Source organism: Pongo abelii, chromosome 10 (genome assembly GCF_028885655.2).
Source record: "Pongo abelii isolate AG06213 chromosome 10, NHGRI_mPonAbe1-v2.0_pri, whole genome shotgun sequence".
NCBI classification, from domain to species: Eukaryota; Metazoa; Chordata; class Mammalia; order Primates; family Hominidae; genus Pongo; species Pongo abelii.
The window spans coordinates 29,267,802-29,291,469 of NC_071995.2; the positions used below are offsets into that span (position 1 = coordinate 29,267,802).

At 39.3% G+C, this 23,668-nt stretch overlaps 1 protein-coding gene across 7 annotated transcripts; it reads right to left on the reverse strand.

The window, feature by feature from the left end:
- Positions 1 to 8,493: 8,493 nt before the first annotated feature.
- On the reverse strand, positions 8,494 to 23,564 carry PTHLH (parathyroid hormone like hormone). 7 transcript variants are annotated; one of them, XM_063711734.1, is made up of 7 exons: positions 23,130 to 23,165; positions 22,942 to 23,033; positions 22,342 to 22,434; positions 20,459 to 20,701; positions 19,828 to 19,950; positions 13,750 to 14,172; positions 8,494 to 8,972 (listed from the first exon to the last, which is right to left on the reverse strand). In XM_063711734.1, exons 5-7 carry the CDS (start codon positions 19,926 to 19,928, stop codon positions 8,963 to 8,965), a joined length of 534 nt encoding a protein of 177 aa, XP_063567804.1. In that variant the 5' UTR covers positions 19,929 to 19,950; positions 20,459 to 20,701; positions 22,342 to 22,434; positions 22,942 to 23,033; positions 23,130 to 23,165; the 3' UTR covers positions 8,494 to 8,962. The 7 variants fall into 7 exon arrangements, with proteins under 7 accessions (XP_063567804.1, XP_063567803.1, XP_009245858.2 ...); XM_063711733.1 differs by having other exon boundaries at positions 22,942 to 23,564; XM_063711738.1 differs by lacking the exons at positions 8,494 to 8,972; positions 23,130 to 23,165 and adding an exon at positions 23,356 to 23,562 and having other exon boundaries at positions 12,720 to 14,172.
- Between the last annotated feature and the right edge of the window lie 104 nt (positions 23,565 to 23,668).

Here is a 23,668-nt window from a genome sequence, read left to right on the forward strand (position 1 = left end):
CCTGTCTCTACTAAAACTACAAAAATTAGTCAGGTGTGGTGGCGGGTGCCTGTAATCCCAGCTACTCAGGAGGCTGAGAAAGGAGAATCGTTTGAACCTGGGAGGCAGAGTTTGCAGTGAGTTGAGATTGCGCCACTGCACTCCACCCTGGACGACAGAGCAAGACTTCGTCTAAAAAAAAAAAAAAAAAAAAAGAAAAGAAAAAAAGTAAAATCATGACTGATACAGATGTGTAAATTAGCATATATAAAAGATTTATTATATTCACTAATCAATGAGAAAACCAACGTTACAACTCATTCAGAAAAGAAACTGATTTAGGGATATTGAAATAAATGTCCAAATGGGGGCAAAACTATTTTTTCCAGAGTGAGTGGGAAAGAAATCAGTCAATCCTTTACCAAATAGGAAAAAATTACAGACAAAAATCACTTTGCATTCCTATCGGTTACCTAAAAGTCACAGAGTTGTAAATACCTCCCACAGTGTCAGAATCTGATAACCCAGAGGGGTTTCCTCTAGAGTGTAGTTGCATAGTTTTCAACTGGAAGCACAAATATTTTGCCTACACCAGGCAGACAAACAACATGTGTTCACTAAACAAGGGATGTAGTATTTGAGAGAGAAATGTTTCCCCTTGTAATTCCAGGTGGCACCAGCAGAAAGCTTACCCAAATTCAGTTACCACAGGTAATGTATTGGTTCCTGGAAACAGGGTCTCCGCCTCAGTTGTCTCTGTGTTCTCTGGACCTAACACATGAGAGACATTTATTAAGTGTATGAGATGAATGTTGAATAGTGCACCTGCCGTGTGGACTTCCTCTGGAGCAATAGAAAAGTGTCCCTACCTTTATGTTGCTCATACATAGCCTTGAACCATTTCTACAGCTCTTAGTTCTCAGCTAGCAGAAAAGCCCTGTAATTTTATTGCTACGAAATATATTGCATGTATGTAAAACATTAGAAACTTGGATTTGGGGATTTGTATTATAAATTACTCAAGGTTACTTTTGGTTCTACAGAGATATTATTTCTGTGGTGATTGGCTATAGTAACACTAAACAAGCATGATGAATTGTTGCTATTATAACTACAGTAAACTACATTGTAATTACAGTAAAAAAAAAAAACCAGTAAACAGCAAAAGATGATAGGAACTGGGATTTGCATTAAACTACAGTCTATGTTGAATGCAAGCAAATGGAACTTACGATTCTAACGAATAAGATTTTTCTCAGGGCATCTAGTTACTCCCAACCAATGAGATACATACTTATTAGACCATAAGCAGCTGCTGTGCCAACTTTCAAGGAAAAACATCAACTCAATAGGAAACAATGGCTAAAAATGTATAGGGAATAAGAAAAGATAAAATAAGCAATTGTGGGAATGGGTTTTTTTTTCTTTTTCTTTTTTTTTGTTTTTTGGTTTTTTTTTTGAGACAGAGTCTCACTGTCAGCAGGGCTGGGGTGCAGTCGTGAGATCTTGGCTCACTGTAACCTCTGCCTCCCGAGTTCAAGTGATTCTCCTTCCTCAGCCTCCCGAGTAGCTGGGACTACAAGCATGCACTACCACACCCAGCTAATTTTTTTTGTATTTTTTGGTAGAGGCGGGGTTTCACCATGTTGGCCAGGCTGGTCTCAAACTTTTGACCTCAAGTGATCCATTGGCCTCAGCCTCTCAAAGTGCTGTGATTACAGGCGTGAGCCACTGCACCCAGCCAGCAATTGTATTTTCAGTACAAGGTCCAGAAAGACCAAGCTGTATGTGAACTACAGGCCCCACAATCAAACTGTGGAATCAAGACTGCCTATCCTTTAACATGAACTGTTTTGAGTTACTTCTCCTCCGAATTGCCTCTTAATGGTGATACCACAGGCACATGTGATATCAGGAGAGAGTTAGACAAGCAGCATAGTAGTTCTCCATGGGAGCAGATAGAACTTAATCTGCCTTTAGGTTCAGAGGGTAGCCTTCACTGCTTGGGGCAGATGAATCTGTGTGATTCTTGGAAAATGTGAGACAAGGAGACCCATAATGAGAACTAGTCAATTTTAGGAACATGGTCTTTTACCATAGTAAAAGGTAAAAATATCTTTTTCCCCCATTCAAAGAGTCAATAAAGTATATCCAGCCATTATCCTAAGACCTGTGTTTTCCTCTGGGCCATAAAATATATACTTAGTTGTGCATCTCTTTAAAAGATTCACTTAATGTAAAATGGAAAGACAACTCTGAGCAGGGCAGACTTCTTGACAACTGGATTGCGAGCTATGAAAATGAAAGAATAGAGAACAGATTTTTAAAAGGTAGGAAGTTTCAGACTCTCGGAGGGAAATCTGGGGAGAATTCAAGCAGCTTGAGCTGACAATGCTTTCAAAACAGGTCAAGCTACCGCCTCTATAAGGTGGTGTCTGATCTTCACCCCCTACGCAAGCTGATTTCTTTCTAAATGGAAAGAAGCTGAAACTCAAATGAGGCCTGGCCTATTCTCCCCAGGGCGCCCTCCCACGATGAAAGGCATTCTTCTTCCCTAATCAAGTCTATCCCAATGGAAAACTTTTCTTTCCTCTTTTCCGTGTAATTTAAAAATAAATAAGTCACCAAAAGCCAATCTAGAGATGAAAACCCATTGAAAAGAAATGATGACACGCTTGTTACTGGCCCCTGTGTGGGCAGTGCACAGGGAGTGGGCACGCACTTCTGTTAGTTGGAGAAAGCATGAACTGCTGAAATTATTTCTGACTGCTAAATGAAGGAGGAAAACTGCTGTGCAATGTGCCAAGTGTTCACATAGAAAATCAGCATACCCCAGGGAAAGGGGGAGGGAGGGGGAGACGCAGAAAAACTGAATATTGGAGTTTTGGAGCAGGTTGAGAGGTAACAGGAGGGGAAAGATTTCATCTCTGGGGTGGTCCCATTTTAAATCTGCTTTCGCCTTCTTACAGAAAGTGGCTCTCTGTATACCTTTACACACCCGCCTGCCAGCCAGCGCTTCCTCGCCTTCCTCTGCCACACTCCTTTTAAAGCAACAGCTGCCCATTCATGGGCCTGGGCAAACACCTGGGCTTCTTGGCTGTGTGTGTGTGTGTCTGTGTGTGTGTGTGTGTGTGTGTGTCTGTGTGTGAGAGAGAGGGAGAGAGAGAGCAAGAGAGCATTTTAGAGCTTTGTGGAATCTAAGGTGGCAGTCAGCCTTACAAGATGCCTGGAAGGACAGAAGCTGGTAAAATGATGCCCTCACTGGGAAATAGAGGACTGAAGCAAAACAGGATTGTCTTGGACCTGCGATTGCCCTGAACTTGCCGACAGCAAGACAAAAACAGTTTTGTCTAGAAGATGTTTATTCTGAACCGAGCTTTCCTGTAATATTTGTAAGCTATGGTGCACAGAGTACAAACTCTGAAGTCAGGCGAAACTTACTGTGAGTCCCATCTCTGCCACTTACAAACTGCATGATCTTGGGCAAGTTGTCTAATCTGTCTCTGGCAAAGTTGCATCATCTGTAAAATAGAGACAAAGAATATCTTTCTCACAAGATGCATGGAAGGATTAAATGAGATAGAGTATAGTATAAATCAGATTAGAAAACAATAAATCTTTGCTCTATTATTTGTTGGCTAGGTATTATACTAACTTATTCTTTCTGACATAATAGTTATTCTAATGTTAAAAGATGTTGCTCTAAAACACAATTTGTAATTATTGAGGAAGATGACAATGAAGAATCTCTTACTATGTCATATGAAGAAAACGCTATTCTCCCTAAGAAAACCTGCTAGCTCTCAGTTTCTTCCACCTACGAAGAACCATGACACATCTCTTTAATATATTCTTTAGTATTCTACATTAACTCAAGGGTTCTACTAAAACCCCTGACGAATGGAGGAAAGAGTAATGTGCATATACGGTTACCAAATTGAATGTGGCATGGTTTGTTATGGTTTTGCATTTATTTTGTAGAACATAGAACTCATCAGAGCTACTTCCCAGCAGCTTTTTAATGACAACCCAGTGAGCTGTGACCATCAATTACTTTACTCAAATGAAAGATGGATGGACTGTTTTACTTTTCAGACCCCAAAGCAATGTAGATTTGGCAGGGAGTAGTCACCATTAAAACAATCCATTTTTTTAGAGGTGACACATTTTGTATTTATTCCAATTTGTAAATGTCTTCAAGTTTGGAGGAAAATGTAAGGAAACTCTTTGGAAGATGTTTTGGAGCTTAATTAAAATGCGATTTGAAAATGTACCCCTTATGCTTTGCACTTGTAAATATGAGCATATTAGGAACTTACACAGAGATGTGAATGTTCTCATCCTGATGTTGGGTTGGGAACTGTGTACATTAATCTTCTGTCAAAATAGCAGTGTGCCTCTTTTGCACAACTGAGCCCTGTGGGTAACTTCTGTGCGGTGTATTCATAGAAAGAAAACCTGATATTTTAAATTCTCCTCCCTTCCTCTGGGAGGTTGCTGTATACTCAACACAAACCCTTGCTTCTTGTAGTTACAGGGCTGGAAAAGTTCCCACTCAGCCAGAGGCTGGAAAACAAAGGGCATTCTGGTGAACAGTGGATAACTTAGAGCAGTTATTCTCTAAGCTTCTTGTTATCGGAATAAGAGAAGGGCGTGCCATGGGAATCTGAAATACTCAAAACTCAGATCCATCTCCTATTTCCAGCAGATTTTTGGGGTATAACTCTGCTTTTCAGTTGTTTAATACAGAAACTGAAAGAACTTTTAAATTTTGTTCAACAAATATTTATTGAGCACCTGCTATGTACTGATATTGTTAATTAGTGTTGATGGCATATATGGAATAAAACAATGCTCCTGCCTTTAAAAGGTCACAAGATCACTAGGGAAGTAACATTGACAACGTGAAAGGAATAGTCCTTCTCTTAAGGAGTTAACTTCATGACACATGATAGTATAATTAAAGCAATACCTTTAGTCTTTGTACTCTTAGTAGCTGCTGGTGTTTAATACTTTCCCTAAAATGTTCAATTGAATCTTTAGGAGTAGCTCACCATATGGCAGCATTTTGCTAAATATATGTAGAAACTTTCATAATAGTCTTGTACCTAACACCTTCTGGGTTGTGACATGAAGGGATGTGGCAAACATTTGTGCTTGGAATGTATTTTACTCTTTATTTGAGGAAAGAGTGATGGCTCTGCTCTGCTAGGAACACTTCCTACCTGAAACTCTCAACAAAAGTGAGCGCTTTACAGAAGATGAGCACTCTGTGGACATAGTTTCTGTCTACAACTGGTCCTGTTTTCCATGAGCTTTGTAGCCAAAGCAGGGAAAATTGCAGTTAAACTGTAAGATACTCTAATATTAAGTTCTAGATTATCCTACCCAGTGATGGTGTAAGCATCCCAGAATTTCTTGCAAAAGGCCATAACTTGAGTTCTTTAAGTATGTGGAGGTTATCTATTAAGCCATATCTCAGTATTTATTTGATGAATTAATCAGACAATAAAATTGAAGTAATACCTTCTTTTTCTTGTTGGGTTCATTACATAGTATATTAAAGAGAGCGTTTGGAATTTTAAAGAGATTGATTTGACTCCTTTTGTCCTTGTACTAAGAATAGATGATGAAAAATTAAAACTAAATTTGTAGCCATTATGGTTATAGTTATACTTTCTCCCAAGAAAATCTTCAGTTTCTTCATCTTTTTCAGATTGACACTGCCTGCATTCCAAACTAATTTTTGTAACAAGGAAGGGAGATGTCAATATTGACTTTAAATATTTTCAGGACCAACAATGTCAACACTGATTTTGGTTCTTAACTTATGTAGCTCTAAATGTTAGTTGTATTATAAGCACATGCTTTAAAATGCACTTGGTTTACAATGATGGCTATGAAAATACAGAGGAAAGGAACAGGACCGTCATGCTTAAGTGTCACTGCCTATCTTTTGGAGGAGACCTCTATAATACCCATAAATACAAAATTTGTATCTGAATAGAATATGAGAAAGGTAGTGGTATGTTAGCAGATTAAGTTTTATTTTCTTAATGCCAGAATATTTAGTCCAACTTGCCTTTGTGTAAATTGTTACTGTTTTATAAACAGTACTTAAGTCAAAGATAAGCTATATTCACTAAGAGTGTAATTTGCTAGGAGTTTATTTACATTAAAATTCTTATTATCTTAAACTACATATTTCAGTTTTTCTTTCATATAAAATGACTCTTTTACCCAAATATTTTTGCCTCCTTCATCTCCCAACTCCATCCCTTATCCTATGATTTTACTCTTTATCATTGCCAGAGGACCCAGGGTATGACTAAGGGCGATAATGGCATTAATAATGCTTTGGTAATAATTGATAACTATAAATCCCCAAGTTCCCTCTTCCTCCTTTCATTTTCAGGAACAGGTTACTTGTGAAGCAAAACTTAAAGATGGTGTACACTTAAAGGTGAATCTCATGCTTTCTTGCCTTTATAACCAAGTATTTACCAAGCTAGTGTTAGAAAAACTTATTTTTCATTTGAACAACTTATAAGGATGTGGGGCAATGCCACTTAAGATGCAGAGTTTCAAAACTGCTTCATGGAATTTTGCTTGCATTTTATTAGGTCTTAGTGCATTGGCTTTAAACTTCTAAAGATTGCTTAGTTGTAAAACCATTTCCAACAAATTTTTAAGTGAAGCTAAGCACAAGTTTCCTTATTTGCCTGCTAATGTAGGTTTAAAATTTATTTTAAAAAATAGCCAAATAAGTCCTATTTTGAAGACTGTGGAGTCTAAGTGAAAGTATAAATTCAATCTTAGAACAGTCCTCCAGAAACATAATTCTACTCACACTCAGTTCATACTAATCTCTCCTTATGTGTTTTTTCCCCCTTTCTAGCTATCTATAGGATTTTGGATCCTTTCAGCATTTAGTTCTTTCATGTATATGTATGGAACAATCTACCCACTGGAGTAAAAAGCTCTTAAAGGCACTTTACTTCTTGTGCACCCCTCAAACATCTAATAGACATCTAACGGGATATGGGCACTAATAGAATACTTCCTCAATATGTGCTTGCTTGCTTCATAGGTTTTTTGTTCTGTTTTTCACTAAGCTGCATACAGCAAAGAAAACAGATCTGTAGAAGGAAATATGTTCATGTTTTCATCTGAACAAAATGGTAGGAACCACTAGGAGGATATTCAAAAGTCAAAAAATAACAGATGCTGGTGAGGTTGTGGAGAAAAAGGAATATTTATACACTGTTGGTGGGGGTGTAAATTAGATTAGCCACTGTGGGAGAGAGTGTGGCAGTTCCTCAAAGACCTAAAGACTGAAATACCACTCGACCTAGCAATCCCATTACTGGGTGTATACCCAAAGGAATACAAATTGTTCTATTACAAAGACACATGCACACATATGTTCATTGCAGCACTATTGACAATAGCAAAGACATGGAATCATCCTAAATGCCCATCAGTGATAGACTGGATAAAGAAAATGTGGTCCATATACACCATGGAATATTATGCGACCATAAAAAAGAATGAGATACTGTCGTTTGCAGGGACATGGATAGAGCTGGGGGCCATTATACTTAGAAACTAACACAGGAACAGAAAACCAAATACCACATGTTTTCACTTGTAAGTGGGAGCTAAATGATGAGAACACATGGACACGTAGAGGGGAACAATACATACTGAGGCCTATTGGATAGTGGAGGGTGGAAGGAGGGAGAGGATTAGGAAAGATAACCAATGCATACTAGGCTTAATACCTGGGTGATGAAATAATTGGTACAACAAACCCCCATGACATGTGTTTACCTCTGTAACAAACCTGTGCATGTACACCTGAACTTAAAAGTTAAAAAAAAATACAAAAGAGATTCCACATGGCGTCACAACCAAGCTGTCTGCAACTAGAATTCCAGGAACTGTGATACCACAGGAAAGCAATGCTCACCTTTGAGAGCTTTTTGAGCAGTCACTTATTTCCCAAACTTGAGTCTTTCACCTTTCTGTTAGGAACCTTAATAGGCAGTATTCTCAAGTAGCTCTTTTATGCTTAATATTGTTGTTACTAGTAAGAGCAAACTCTCTTAAATTACACTTTACATTGGTTAAAATTACCCACGGCCTTATAGTCTCTGACTGGCCTCTTTCCCTTTTTTCCAGCTCTGGCCAACCTTCGGGACTTAATGTCTTTAATCCTTTCTCCTGATTTCTTTCTGCTTCTTTTCTGCCCACTCATGTCTGAACTTCAAATTGAATGTACTTTATAAAATGACATCTAGATAGTTCAGCCATGCTGTTGACTTGAACTGAAATATTGGAAAAAATACATTTTAAGTTGTTTTTAACTAAAAGCTAATGTAGAATTTTTGGAATGTGTACCTACATAAACATATTATGTTTAAGATTGTATTTAAATCGCTTTTTAAAAAAACATATCATGTTCCTTCTACTAAAAATCTTAAAGGATAGAATTCACTGTCTGAGTCATGATGTAACTAGATTATATTTTATTAGACATTCTTTACAAATTTAAAATACTGCTATTTTTACATGCACAGAGGAAAATCAATTTGGATAATTATATTTAGGCATTCATTAAAATCAACCACAAAATAGAGACACTTCATTGTGTCATTTAGCAACATACTTGATATGTATATCTAAAGTGCATTATGTTACAAAAAATATAGAAATTCAGCAGCACCAAGATACATTTACAAAATAAATACATCAATGGACAAAATAAATTATGGTAAATGTGATAATAATAATTGGATTAGCCTTGGCAAAAAAAAAAATATTCACAATGACCAATGTGCAGTTTCATAGAGCAATGGGGAGACAGTTTTATTCCAATGCATTTACAGTATTTACAGACAATAAATATTTCTAATACTTTCCATGTGTTCACTATTACAGAATCCTGCAATATGTCCTTGGAAGGTTTCTGCTGAAAATTTCAACGCCTCCTGCAAAAAGAAGGAAGAGAAAGAAAAGGAGAAAACAGGTTAGTTTTCTTTACAAATGAAAACATAAAATATAAAGGATATAAGCTAAGGAACACAAAATCACAATGGAAAGAGATTCAGGTTACTTCTTGTAAATATCTCCTGCAAGTGGTACCTGTGGGATCCACCCGGATCTCCGTAACCTCTGTTACAGGCAGGGTCTTCAACCTGACTTAGCCCATATGTGCGGAAAGGAAAAGGGCCTGCGTTTCCAATCATGCTGTCAGAAAAAAGGAGACCATGGAAAAATTTTCCAAGACTGCCAGCTGGCAAGTTTGGGAAGAGAATGGACAAATTTGAGAACTTGGAAATGAGGTTATGTTGGACCATCCATCATTAAATACAATTCACTTGGAAGTTTATTCCCCAGTGACACCTGAATTAGGCAATCCAAAGCTTGTTTATTTTGTTCAGGTGCTCATTTGGACAATCTCTCACAACATAGTGGGCTGTGGTGAGGATAGCGGAAGTGTGGACTTTGGTAACAATTGGAAGGATGTGTAGTTAAATGGAGTTGATGGTATAATGATATCCATCTTAGTTGATGATATGATATTTGGCATTTCTTTAGCTGTCTTTAAACACTAATGAATGAAACTATTATTGGATTTTATAATAGTTTTCAAAGCCAAAACTAAAACAGAATCATTTGTCTCTCACTCTGTTGGTTTTTGAATGGATTTTTCTGTTAGCATTGGGAAAGTCTACTGTAAATGTGGGAATAATTAAGAATAAATTAATTTAAAAGTATAAAATATCAGTATTTCATATCACCATGTCTGTTTTATTATTCTGAAGTTACTACTTGGAACTGACACCTTTTCTAATCTATCTAAATACTGTAATGACAGTATTTTAAGATGGGTTAGTGGAGTTTTCTTTGCTTTTCTGTCTCCTTTTCTCTTCTCTTTGTGTGGTCTATGTATTCGTTCCCAAGGAAACAACTATAGAATGGAATTTGATTGGCTATGTCATTGAATTAACAGAGTTGTGGCAGAGTTTTACATGGCAGACATATATGGGTGTTAAGACCTACAAAGCAGCATATTCTTAACAATTTTGGGGTTTTCTATGCTGCTTACAGAAAAAGCAAATTGAGCATTTAAAGTGTTTTAATGTCTGAGGTTATTGATCTCTTCACCAATGGTTTTGGTGAGAATGTTAAAATTGCTCCCAACTGCAAAGAAAAGAAGAGTTTAAGATTAAAATTTTAATTGGTGGATGGATGTGGATAGATGATATGAATAAAGGCCAAAAAGATGACCTCAAAACTCAATAATCTGCATTCTTTACTGATTTTTAAATGTGTTTGTACTAAATGGCATTTTGTGAATGGAGTTTAAGAATAACACAAAGAGGGAAGGAAGAGGATTTTTAACAATTATTTCCTCAGAACGAAAGAAAGAAAGAAAGAAAAAGAAATAAGTTAAAGGACCAAGGAAAAATCTTCTATGTATCTCACCCTGCTCAGATGTTTGCTCATTCTCCTTTCTTTTGATTTCTCCTTTAACAGAGGCATGTATTGGAATAGCCAAGTAAAACACCTAACATGATCTAAAAGTGTATGTGTATGTTTACTAAATGTGTGTGCATATGACAGCATTTTATAGTCCTAGCTCTTTTTACTATGGACTTTTAATATTTTTTGTAAATCAGTATTTTCCAAGGCAAAAATGATATGATTTCTAATAAATGAGTCCCACTATATCTGGATATCACATTTGAAGCATTGAAAATTCTAAAGTATAATTCCCCCAATTTAAAGCTGTATATTTTTCACTGAATGGTTCATGTGAGAGGAAAATAGACAATTTTACCTCAGTAGTTTTTTCTAAAAGAATGCTGTATTATTGGCTGGTGTGGTGGCTCACACCTGTAATCCCAGCACTTTGGGGCAGGTGGATCACCTGAGGTCAGGAGTTCAAGACCAGCCTGGCCAACATGGCGAAACCCCATCTCTACTAAAAATACAAAAATTAGCCAGGCATGGTGGCGGGTGCCTGCAATCCCAGCTACTCAGGAAGTTGAGGCAGGAGAATCTCTTGAACCCACGAGGTGGAGGTTGCAGTGAGCCGAGATTGCACCATCTCACTTCAGCCTGGGCAACAGAGCAAGACTCTGTCTCAAAAAAAAAAAAAAAAAAAAAATACTGTATTGTTTTTCAAAATATTGTATGTATTATAATCAAGTTCATGCTTGCCATATCATCAGACCTCTTGGTTCACCATGTAATAATGCAAAAAGACTAAGGAGGGGACGTTAATAAAAGACTTATCACTTATAAAACTTTAGGTATTCTGAAAAGATTTTATCTGGATTACAAAACTTTCATGGCCCCATACATTCTCAGCAATACACTCCTAAACTTCCTCACTCTTCCCTGAACCTCTGTTGGATTGTGTTCGGAGAGTGCCAACATTTGGCTGTCAAACAGTTCTTTCCATGAATGTCCCTCACAAACAGGGAAGAGAAAGGAAAAGCAGAAACCTCCTATTTCTTTCAGCCCTAGGTCTGGATTTGATTAGGCCGCTGTCTAATTTTCACTAGACCTACTTTAACTTAGGGGTAGTTCCAGGCATAAGAATTGACGAGTGTTAATTTTCGTCAATTCTCCAGATACTTAAAGAACAGTGCAGATTTGAAATAAATAAAATCCATCAAAAGTTATTTATACCTCTGTTTTTATAACTCATATATATGTATATATATATTTATATATACTTTTTGCCTCGTAGAAACATACCCCCCTAGATAGATAGATAGATATAAATAGATAGATAACAGATAGGTAGAGGGTACAATCAGAACTAGGTCTAAAAACACCAAAATAATATGTTGCAATTTATTGAATGTTTACTATATACATATATGTTTATATATATATGTTTATATATATGACGTGTTTATATATATGAGACAATGGATAAAAATAGGTTTTGGCAATAAAGTAGGGTCCTTACATTAGTTATAAATATATACAGTTAGGATCCTATCTTAAAATACACTAAATATGTGCAGTAAGCCAGAATTTATAGGGTTTGTTACCCTTTAGAGATCCATTAGATGTTTGCAGGATATGTCATTCACTGTGCTCAAGATTTTTCTAGTGCCACTGCCCACTGATTACTGAAGCTATACTACTTATCCCATATGATTGCTATTTTATGTGCTATTTAATGACGGATTTGCCAGCTTAAAGAGAGAAATAATGGTGAACAGGTTCAAGGTCCCCTTTGAAACATCATCCTATAATCCTATCTGTAGCAGAGTCAAAGGAAATGACTAAAGAAGTAACAGGGGACTCTTTAAATAATGAGATCATTAGTTGCATATGATGTGTTCTTCTGTTGCTTTCCTTTTTTTTTTTTCAAACCCCACAGAAGTGCTGTACTGAAAAGTGAAAAGAAAAAAAAATCATTTCAATGGAAATGCATGGATAAAGAAGCAGGGCGGACATAGCACTGCCTACATGTCAGAAAACAGGGAGATAAATCCAGCTCTGGGGCCACCTATTTCAATTCCAAGGACTACTCAGGTCTTTTAGCTGTGGAATGCCTTGGCTTTCTATTTTATAAAATGGGATTAATTTTTGCCCCACTTTTTGCCTCATAGAAACATACCCCCCAGATAGATAGATAGATAGATATAAATAGATAGATTATAGATAGGTAGATGGTACAATCAGAACTAGTTCCAAAAACACCAAAATAATATGTTGCAATTTATTGAGTGTTTACTATATGACAGATATTTAGTCCACATATAATCTCATTTAGTTGACACCAAACTCTATGAGGTTGGTACAATTATTATCTTCATTTCATAGAAGATGTAAGTGAGTCTTAGAAAGGCAGAGTAACTTGCCCTAGGTTGTGAACTTAAATAAATTCAGACCCAAGACTTGGCCCTAAGTTATTTGATCCCAAAGTCTAGGAGTGTCATTATTACCTAAATCTGTGAGCTAAGGATAAACAAGCCACATAAATGTGAAATTTTATTTTTCCTACGGCATTACCCTAGAAAAATTATTTCATCTTGCCAATGAACAAAGAGATACATGAGAAAAACCTATATCCTTGTAAGTTAATACTTAAACATTTTCAGAAACCATTTATTTTGTATGAGCTGGTAGAAACCAGAGTTAAATTTAATTAAATTTAAAGCATGTGTTTAAAACATAATTTAAGTTCTTTACATTAAAATAAATTTGGGATTTAATTAAATACATTTAATTAAATAAAAAGTGTGAATGGCTCAGAATCGTTTATGACACGATGCTGTTCTGCAGTGTTTGTAGATAATATCAAATGCTTCTATATTCTCCCTTGAAGTGAAAGAACGTAAGAAGTGAAAAACACTGAAGAAAGTTTGCCCAGGTGTGAGAGTAAGGGGAAGAAACACACTTCTCCAGCAAATTATGAAGATGGTCACTAGCTTCTGAAGCTTGAATATGAAATTATTTGGTAGAGTGGTAAAGGATTGATGTTGGGTGACGGTGGAGAAAGAGGAATGGGCTCTAAAGCCTCTCTATGGTGCTGGAGGACAGGGGTGTGTGTGGTAGGGGGGTACTGCTTTAAGGCAGACAATATTCTGACTTATTCTCTGTCAATTGCTACACAATTGATAGAGATACATAAAGGGAGAAAATTCTAGGTTTGTCCAAGCCAAGGCAGAAGGGAGGCTCCAAAACCCAGCTGAGAGCACCCCGCTGAGGCTACGGGCCAGAGAAGCCTGTTACCGTGAATCGAGCTCCAGCGACGTTATGGAGGTGTCAGACAGGTGGTCCCCTTCTAGCCCACTCCCAGTCACTCCAGAGTCTAACCAGGTAGAGCGAGTTCGCCGTTTTTTCTTTTCCTGCTCCTTGCGTTTCCCGGGCTTGCCTTTCTTTTTCTTCCCAGGTGTCTTGAGCGGCTGCTCTTTGTACGTCTCCACCTTGTTGGTTTCCTGAGTTAGGTATCTGCCCTCATCATCAGACCCAAATCGGACGGGGTGGTTCTTTGTGTTGGGAGAGGGCTTGGAGTTAGGGGACACCTCCGAGGTAGCTCTGATTTCAGCTGTGTGGATTTCTGCGATCAGATGGTGAAGGAAGAATCGTCGCCGTAAATCTTGGATGGACTTCCCCTTGTCATGGAGGAGCTGATGTTCAGACACAGCTCTTTTGCTTTGAAATAAAATATTAGAGGGGAAGAAAACAGTTAAATTTTAGTTGTTGATAGACACAACAAAGACATGAGTAAATCTCTTTAGTTTTCTAGTTGGTCCACCGTAAGACACAAGCTGGATGGGTAGCAAGCTCATTGCGCAGGGAAGGGTAACCAGTGGGAAGGAAAGAGCTGGCAGTTGGAAGGCTCCAGCTCCTGGTCCCAGTTCTACCACTCACTAAGTTGTGACCTTGGTGGGAACATGAACATTCTTGGGCTTCATGGGCTTCAACTGTATAAAAGGAAGGGGTCAGAGACAGTGATTTCTATATTTCCTTCCCGGTTTAAAACACTATGATTCAGTTATGATAAGAAATAGACAGAAACCACGGAGTATCTCTTCACATTTTTCAGAGTTCTGCTGAGAAAATAAATCTAGAAGTCCCAGCTTGGGAAATAAAAGGCAGCTGCTTTTACCTGAGTATTCACTCCCTCTCTCTCTCTCTCTCTCTCTCTCTCCCTCTCTCTCACACACACACACACACGCCCCATTAAGAAAATAATAATATTGAATCTCAAAGAACAGCAAGCCATAAGAGTAAAAACAAACAAAGGCTGAAGGAGAAGTGAGCAGTGAAGCCTGTCTAGGAAACCATCTGATTCACAGACTGAACTTTAACATTTTAGACTACTGGCTACCAAGAACATACATTTGAAGGCCAATCGTCAGAGAGAGAGAGAAAGAAAGAGAGGGAGAGTATGTGTATTTTTCTGTAAAGTAGTGGGTGGTCTCCTTAAAATGGGTTTCTTTGTGTGCTTAAATGAGCTCATTCTATTTCTTCTGTGCTTCATGTTTTTTTTTTTTTTAATTTAGAACTTCAGAGAGTATGATCCTTACTACTTAGTTGAGAAGTTCACTTTTCTACTTGCTCTCTTTGTCTTAACATTCTCTAGGAAAAAATATAAAGGATTGTTCTATTTAAATGACACTCTAATAAAAATATCGTTAGAAAGAATAAACTAATTCTCTATCAATCCTTTTAGATAACACCCAAACTCTTGCTTAAATGTCCATTGTGTATTCTTTTATTATTTTGTGTATATTATTAACCATATTTAAGGACTGCATCCATTAATCAGTCATATTAGTTAAGTCATATTAATTAAGCAGAATGCCTGCTTCAACTCTGCATTAACTCCAATTTCTACCATTGGAATAGTCCTCCAAACTGGCCCATCCTCAAAAGCATCTCAAAGTGTTTCCCAGGGCTACATCCCACGTACTCTTACTTCCCTGAAACAATGGTGTCTGGGTCCTTTGTTGCCTTTGTTGGTGCAATGTCTTTAACTCCTCAGAGAAATATGGCAATCATAAATAGTATTATTACTGCCCTCATTGTATTCATGGGGAAAGTGAGGTGCAGAGAGGTTAAATGACTTGCCCTAGTCTACACAATGAGAACTGGCAGAGCCAGGGCTCCAAAAACTAGGTCTTCTGATTCTAAAGCCAAGACTGCTTTTTCAATTTCCTCAACCCTTTCTCCTGCCTAAGCGGAAGCTGAAGCTGAAGTCCCAGCCTGTTCCTGTGTTGAGGGAACACGGTAAGGAGAGTACAGGGTATATGCATGGGGCATAGAGTAACAAGCCACCACAATAATAGGCAGAGTGGACAGAAATTTGTCAGTTTCCTTGAAGGTCAAGCCTATTGCCCCAAAAGTTCATTTTCATCATCAAAATTAGGAACTACAAGAGTTTGGATTATCACTGGGTGAATGAGTCAAAGAAAAGAGTAAGAGATGAAAGTACAGTCATCATTTCTCTGGCCCTTCTAGCTAGAATGTCAGCTACCTTCTAGTATTTTAGTGTGTGGACTGACTTGAAGCCATGTAGCTCATTCAAAAAAGACATGACTTAATGGAAAGGAATTTAACAGGAGCCTGGTTTAAATGAGGCATGAAGGAGTCTCTCTTTCTTTTAGAAGGTGCCACATGTGACTAGATTAAAATTCACTTACTCTGTGGCAATAGTTAGTATTCTGGAAACTTTTAAGAAGCTACAAGTTTGAGGCTTTGGTACAAGGTATTTATATCCTTTAATAACATTTATAAAATAATAGGACAGATATAATTGCATATTTCATAAGCACTGCAGTTTAATAAGTATCTCTTAGCAAAATGTCACATTAAAAAGAAGTTCTTAACCACTGATAATTTATAGTATTGGGGGTTTTTATTTCTTTCTCTGTTCCTGGCAGAAGCCCTCCTCTTCTGTATTGCTCTCCAAATGGATAAAGTGTAGCCCATTTTAGCTTAACTTGAGGCCAAAACTTTTAATGGTTGGTCTATTCTAATTAAGCCACCATTGCTCATGCCCCTTCTCATGGGCATATGTGCTTGTCATCTTGGCCAGCCTGTCAACTGTGAGTCACAGTGCCTTCCTAACTCAAGCTGCATTTTCCCAGGATAGTTCTCTTGGGAAATGCAGTGATCATTGTATCCTTCTATTTTATAAAAAGCCTACAATATGGCACAGCTTTGTTCAATTTAAAATAGTACATTGCTTACAAGGGACAAAGTTTTTCATCTGCCTTTTGGGGGAAAATGTTAGTATTTTGGAAAACACAAGTTTTCTTAAATGCTAAATTGGAAATGCTGTTAGACACTTAGTATTTCAAAAACTTCTGCAATTAAAGTACTGCGAAGAATGAATCTCTCACTAGGCAGTTGCATTAGAGGATCAGGAATATAATGGCATCAGTATAAACTAGGTATACAGAGGTAGTGAGTAATAAATTCAAATTAAGGACGTTTTCAATTTAGATAACTCTGAAATATTTAAGTTGTAAATATGGCCTCAATAATAGTCTTTTACTCAATTTGTCTGTAAACATTACATAGCACTATGGTTCACATGACACTTACATACCTAAGCTCCAAAATGGAAAAACAGGTATGTTATGTATCACGTTCTCCTTTGATTATTGTAAAAAAAAAAATTGCAAAATTTGGGGGAAATGCTTATCACAGATAACTCTAAATTCAGCCAAAACATAGTTCTTCTCCTTAAAAAAAAAAAAAAAAAAAAATCACTCCAAGGGAGTTTTTAGGGAAGAAGCTTAAATTTCTAAGGAACTATCAAGGAACAGAGGGCATAAAAACAGTGATGGAAATTCCCTTTCCAGCACAGGAAGAAGCAGTATGCTTGTACTGATGCTAGGCTTCTAAGGACGGACTCTGTGTTTGAGAAGAAAAGTTCTGTGGTACAGGCAAGAGACAGGGTTAGGGTGTTAGAGTTAAGATGACTCACCAGAAGGTCCTTCCAACCCAAATGACTCAGTAGTAAGTTATGCTTTTCATTAAGTGGAATAGACCTAGTCTGGCTCCCAAGCAAATCAGCTAATGACATTTTAGGTTTCTGAATCTGCTGGAGTTCCCTCTCTAACTTAAACATAGAGATAGCCACCTGCCAAAAGCCTTGTTCATCTGCACAAGAACATCCATAGGCCTCACTTTCCAGTATCCAACTTGATCATGCTCCAGCTCCATTAATTAAAGTCTTTGGGATTAGCAGGTCAAAAAGACTCACAATTTGTAACTCCTTCCTTTGCATGGTTTAGGAAGTCTTATTGTTATAGTAATTTCCTCTCCCTTAAAAGTTAGCATCTAGTTAAAAAAAAAATCTATAGTTCTAAAGCAGTTTCCCTAATACTTGGTGTGAAAACTGGGGAGTAATATGGTTTGATTATATGTTAAAATTTCTTTCAAGAAACTAGCTTGATTTAGCATAATGGTAGACTTATGTTTTGTCTAGCACACAAAATTTACTGTTACTTGGCAGCAAGACAAAAATAATGACTTGTTTTTAAAAACTCCATTTGGCTATAATAATTTGATGAAACATCTTCATCTACTGATGATTTCAGCCTCCATGAAAAACCATGCCTGTAATGTGATGATCTATTACCCATTAACTATGAGAATGTTTTGTGGTAGTTTTATAACCATCTGCTGAGTGTGAGTGTTTAACTACAATATTATATTTCACCCACAAACAAAACTATAACAGTCGCTGGCTGCTAAATGGTTTCTGATGTGTGTTTTGTAAGGTGCAACAAAGAAAGAGTTAAAAATAGCCTTTAGGACAACTTAGCAGTATTTTTATGCCATAGTTGTGTATATAATCGTGACTCATTTGCTGTTTCCCAAAAGAGAAAACAGGTATTTCTTAAGCAACTTTAAAGAAAAAATTGGCTCTGTTCCAAGGTAGTATTTCTTAGCCAAATAAATATAGTGTTTAAGTGTGCTTTTAAAAATTCAGTCTTCATTTCTATTTATGTATGAATTTCAAATTATTGAATTTACCACAAGTTTCAAAATAAGCAAAAAGTCTGAAGACAATTTTCAGAAATACATCGGTAAAACGTTGATCTGAAGAATGCAATGTAGCCTTATCTTTGGTATAATGTTCTACACAATTTGCCTTAGGAGATTCATAATAGATTTTCATTTTGATGCCAAGGTTCAGACATGTCTAAAGTAATTTCATTTAAGGATTTTCTCCTCTAATAATAATAGACCACGAGCACGTATAAAAGTTGCCTTTTTGTACACCCTCGGGAATTTACAAGGAAGCACCATAAACCTGACTGTAAATATTAGATACTGCTATTTTTATTGTTAGTGTAAAAATTTGCCTTAATTCCTTTTCCAGAGTCAAACGCATCTCAATTCTCGAACTTTATAGTTTTCCCATTCTGAACACTTGAGTCTGCAGTTTAAAGATCACCCAACTATGGTGTTATACACATTAGTGAACTGCTAGGTCCAACAGATTATTAAGATCATGTTACTCTATCACTCTTCCAAGTTTTCAGTCACACGACATAGTGATATTTCTCTGGTGTGCTTGGATGTATGATTATTTCAAAGTTGAAGTTATCATTAAAAGAATCACCAAGTGAGAATGCCAAAATACAAGTTTTCAGTCTACAATGCAAATATTTGACTCCAGATTAAAGAACTGTTAATAACTCCAAGAAAAGAAAGTTTCCACACCTAAAATTCATTTTGGAATCAAGCACTCTAGCGTTCCTGAACTGTATCAATACTAACATTGGAGTCGTGCCACTGCAAAGTTGTTACTACTTTATTATATAATATGCTTTCATTATGTAATGTGGTCCTATTTTATATGCTTAAAATTATGTCATTCATAATAAAATTAGATGTACGGCTTTCGCTTTTTCACACGCAAACCGCCACCCACATTCAGTATGTATACAAGCGCACAGGCCATACGTCCCCAGGACCGCTCAGCTTCCTCCGAGTTTCAGAAGCTTCCTGGGTCCTGACAGTAACCACCACCCCCCAACTTTTTTTTTTCCACTAGAGGCAGAGGATATTTCCCTAGAAGAGATTCTGTGAAACGCTCCCTCTTATGGAAACACACGTAAAATCTGTCTCTTGCCTGTCTTCCCGTTGAAGATCAACCAGTTAGTTCTCCCGCCAGGTTTGAGGACCCGGGCTCAGGCCCTGGCAGGTATCCGGGAAGGTCCCTCTCCCTAACCCGGGCGAGGAGCATCGGTGACCGCTGCAAGCCCTCGGCAGCATCCCAGCTTGGCAGCCCCTCCCCCTGGCCTCCCCAACCCGGCGCCCTGGGGAGGATGGGGCACTTACAGGCGGCGACTGAGCCCCTCTACCGAGCGCCCGCAGGAGGGCACCGCGTAGCTCAGCAGGAACACCGCGACGCTCCACTGCTGAACCAGTCTCCGCTGCATCTTCTCCGCTCGCGCTCGGGACCTGCAACAGAAGGGAATGGGACCCGAGTGTCAGTCTGGACTCTCCATCTCCCCGCACTACTCCGCTCCCCCTTTTTAGCCCGCTCTCAAAAAGCCTCTTCAACATCAAGGGCATCTCCCAAGTTGAAAAGAAAAAAAATTTCTCTGGAGCCTCTCAGCACTTACTTATTTAGCAACCGGCTACTCCAACTGTGCTTTCTCCAAACCACACAGCCAGAAAGAGCAAAAAGGGAAAAAAGAAACAAATCAGAGGCGCTTCCTCTGAAATAATAGAGAAAATGAAATGGTTTTATATATGCATCAATGATAAGTAGTGTGTTTACACGTCTCCCATAGCAATGTCTAATTAATCTGGCCAGCAGTTTTCCTGGGTTCGTAGAACAGGGCTAACCGCCTCCTAAAAGAAGAAAGTTTCCCCCTCTGAAGTCAGCTTCTTTGCGAACCAGGCCCTTTCGTTCCAGAGCCACTTGTAGCGAAACCCACATATATATACATAGCTGTCTGTCTACCTCCTCTGGTGGGCTGGTTGCTTCCGGAAAGTTGATTCCACACACCCTGAGAACAAGTTTCAAGTGCGTGTGTCGTCGATCAGGAGGGCCAGGTGGCGGCGAGGGCGGGTCGTTAGTGGCAGCCGGAGCGGCAGGGAGGCGGCAGCCCCGCTTCACGGGCGGGGAGACATGCTGGCCGGGTGGCGCAGGTTGGAGGCGAGTTGAAAACCGAGCGGAGGAATGTTCACACGCTCCGAGGCAAACCTGCCGGAGAAGTGAGCTAGTCGCAAAGAGGTGGCGCCCTAGGAACGCGCGCGGGGCGAGCGAGGGCGCGGGCGGGCGGGCGCGCGGGGGGCGGGGGCGGCCCGAACGGGCCCCGCGCAGCCCGAGCGAGTGGAGGGGAGCCCCGAGCCGGGAATGAGCGGCGAGCGGCGGAGTTCCCCCCTCCCGCGCTGCCGACCCCGGAGCTGTCAGGAGCTCTGCCGAGCCCCACCCCGGAGCCCGGGCCCTGTCGCGCCATCCCCGGGCCGGGGGCGTGGGCGCATCCGCTTGCTCCCTCCAGGCCCGGCCGGCTCCTGCCGGCGCGGCGGATCCGGGAGCCGAGATCCCCGAGGGCGTGCGGACGGCTCTGGGCAGCCGGGGATCCCCAGCGCGCCGAGCTAGACGAGCGGGCGCCAAGACCACCAGGGGCGGACCGACGAGGAGGAGGCCGAGGAGCTGGGCCGGGGACCGCGGGCAACCGGGAGCCTGCGCGGAGAGGACGCGGGCTGTTGGCCTGTGAATTTAAGGAGCCCGAAGCTCGCCTGGCAGCTCGGGGCGATGCATGAGAACCTTCCTCCCTGGCCCATTCCCGGGATGAACTGAGTGGGGAGCATCGGCTAGAGAGAGGGAGATCTTTTGCTTAGAAGAACAAAAACAGTTCCAGACTTCACATCTAAATTGCACTTTTTGCTGTTTCAGAACTGCTGGGAGACATCTGGAGCTGGTCCCAAAAAACCCGCGCACAGGAGAGATCCCCCTTTTGAATTGCAGAGGGGGACCGACACTCCTGGGGCACGCACACGGCCCTTTTCACTCATGGTCGGGAGTCTAACCCATCCTTTCTCTGATACCCTACCTGGTTGTCCCCTCCCCCTCAAAAGTCCCAGGTTACAGATCCTTGGAAGATTGTATCCGAGTCGCTGCAGCCAGCGGACAGATGCAGCGCAACTCTGGTTGTGTGCTGCTCTGCCTGGGAGAAGCGACGGGAAAGCCGAGGTTCTTTCCAAAGCTAATGGGCGGGGAAGAAAGACTGCTCGGAATTACTGGGTAGTATCATCTAGGAAAGGATTGCAGCGGGAGTGGATACCCGCCCCAGGGCTCCTCTAACTTTTTGAAAAGAGCGCGAGTGACTGGGAACCATTCAAGGGATATTTGTCTTCTAGGCAATCCTGCTGGTAGGGTTCATTAGTTTCTAGAAGGCTAGTGTGATTTAGATTCTTGAGATGATTCAAGGATTGTGGCCTTTATCAAGCCTAGCTTTCCGGGTGATGCTCCACATATTTTACCCAGAGTGGGAGAAATAGCACCCTCTCACCGAGACCCTCGCTCATCGGGACTTCCCACTGGTTCACTGCAGCTAGCTAGCAGTTAAAGTTTGCTGCTTAGGTTGGGTGGGGGGCATCTTTTCTTAGAAGCTCCTGCCTTCCTCAGTTCATTACTGTAAACCCCGTACCTTAAAAAACTTGGCTTCTTCTCACTAACAAAGAAAAAAAGCAAAACAAAAACAAAACACACTCACGCACACACACACACTCTCTCTCTGGGAATTTCCACAGCTTCCCTTGAACGTGTAAGGATTTCTAAATGTTAGACTTGTTTGGATAGTATGAAAGGACAAAGTATCAGCACTCAGAAATGTCAACCTTTGAACCTCGAACACTTTCTGATTTATAAAAAGAATCCTTCCAAAAAGATGCAGGAGCCCTAATGTGATCGTTAGATCTGAAGGGGGAAATCTGTAAAAAAAAAAAAAAAAAAAAAAAAAAAAAAAGTAAATCACAAATGAGCCATTTAATACTTGCAAGTTGTTTAACATTGAAATGATAATATTTGCTTCCACAATAAAAAGTCCAAGGTACCTAGCCAAGTTTCAAACTATCCAGTCTTTAAAAAGTCAACCCTTCTCCCAATAGAAGGTTAAAACAAAAATCAGATTGAAATTATCAAATCACTTACGTTGTAAATAAATTCACTTTACTTTCAGAACATTATAAATTAAGGACTGGCATCAATAGACTGCTTTGATTTATGTTGCTTTTTCTACTAATTAAACAAAATTAACCCCCCACTCCTTCCCTCCTTTCTTTTTCCCCACACACTTTTCTGGTGTTAATGGCAAAACATCTATCAAATATTTTTAGAATTTCCTCTCCTCCACAAAAAGAGAAAATATAGACACAGGAAAAATAAATAGTCTTTATATACTCGGAATACCAAAGTTCCCTCCTGATTTATTACTTTACCTTTTCCTTGATTTACAATCTTCTCTCTGCTCTTCTGGCTGAAAGAGGGAAATCTTCTCAGCAGTCTTTTCCAGAAATTTTTTTTTGTTGTTCTTCAAAGAACATAAAATTAAGTCTTAAAATGAATTAAAAGCGTCTTGTAAGGAGACTTCTGTTCCCACTAAAGGCAATTATTAGAAAGCAGGTACCTCTTCCAAGCTGCCCTGTTTATTTCAGTAGAAATTCTCCTCAATATATACCCAGGACCCTGACTTTTTGCCTGTTTTGGAAAGGATATTTTCTGACATCATAGTCTAGTTCCTAACATAACTGAGTAATCTCCATCATAATAATGCAGAGGATGCATCACTGCAAATGAGACACAGCAGGAGCACCCCTACCACCCCCACCCCCACCCCCTGCCCACACACATACCTTTTTTCTAAGGCTTAGAAATATAACAAGTGCCAATAGAAGCTAAATGTTTGCTTAGGCCTTGCTGTCATGTAAATGCACCTTAGCAAATGGGAAGGCCTGCCTCTAATCTGAAGTATTTCCATGTTTAGCATTATAAGATCTACACCTACACAAATGCCTAGCCCATGAGCACCAGGCTTCCATCTTCCCATCCCCAGTGGCAGTTTATTACAGTATATCAAATTTTAAAAGAGGTTGAAAAAATCTTAAATGTATTACTCTTAAATTCAGTTGAATACCCAGCTAATGTATATCTCCTGTCATAGATTAG

What these genes read in the sequence shown, in the direction of transcription:
- PTHLH (XM_063711733.1), bottom strand. Translation starts at nt 19,928, where the DNA reads ATGCAGCGGAGACTGGTTCAGCAGTGGAGCGTCGCGGTGTTCCTGCTG. An exon ending in GAGGGGCTCAGTCGCCGCCT is followed by an intron (nt 14,173 to 19,827) that starts GTAAGTGCCCCA and finishes TTTATTTCAAAG; the next exon opens with CAAAAGAGCTGTGTCTGAAC.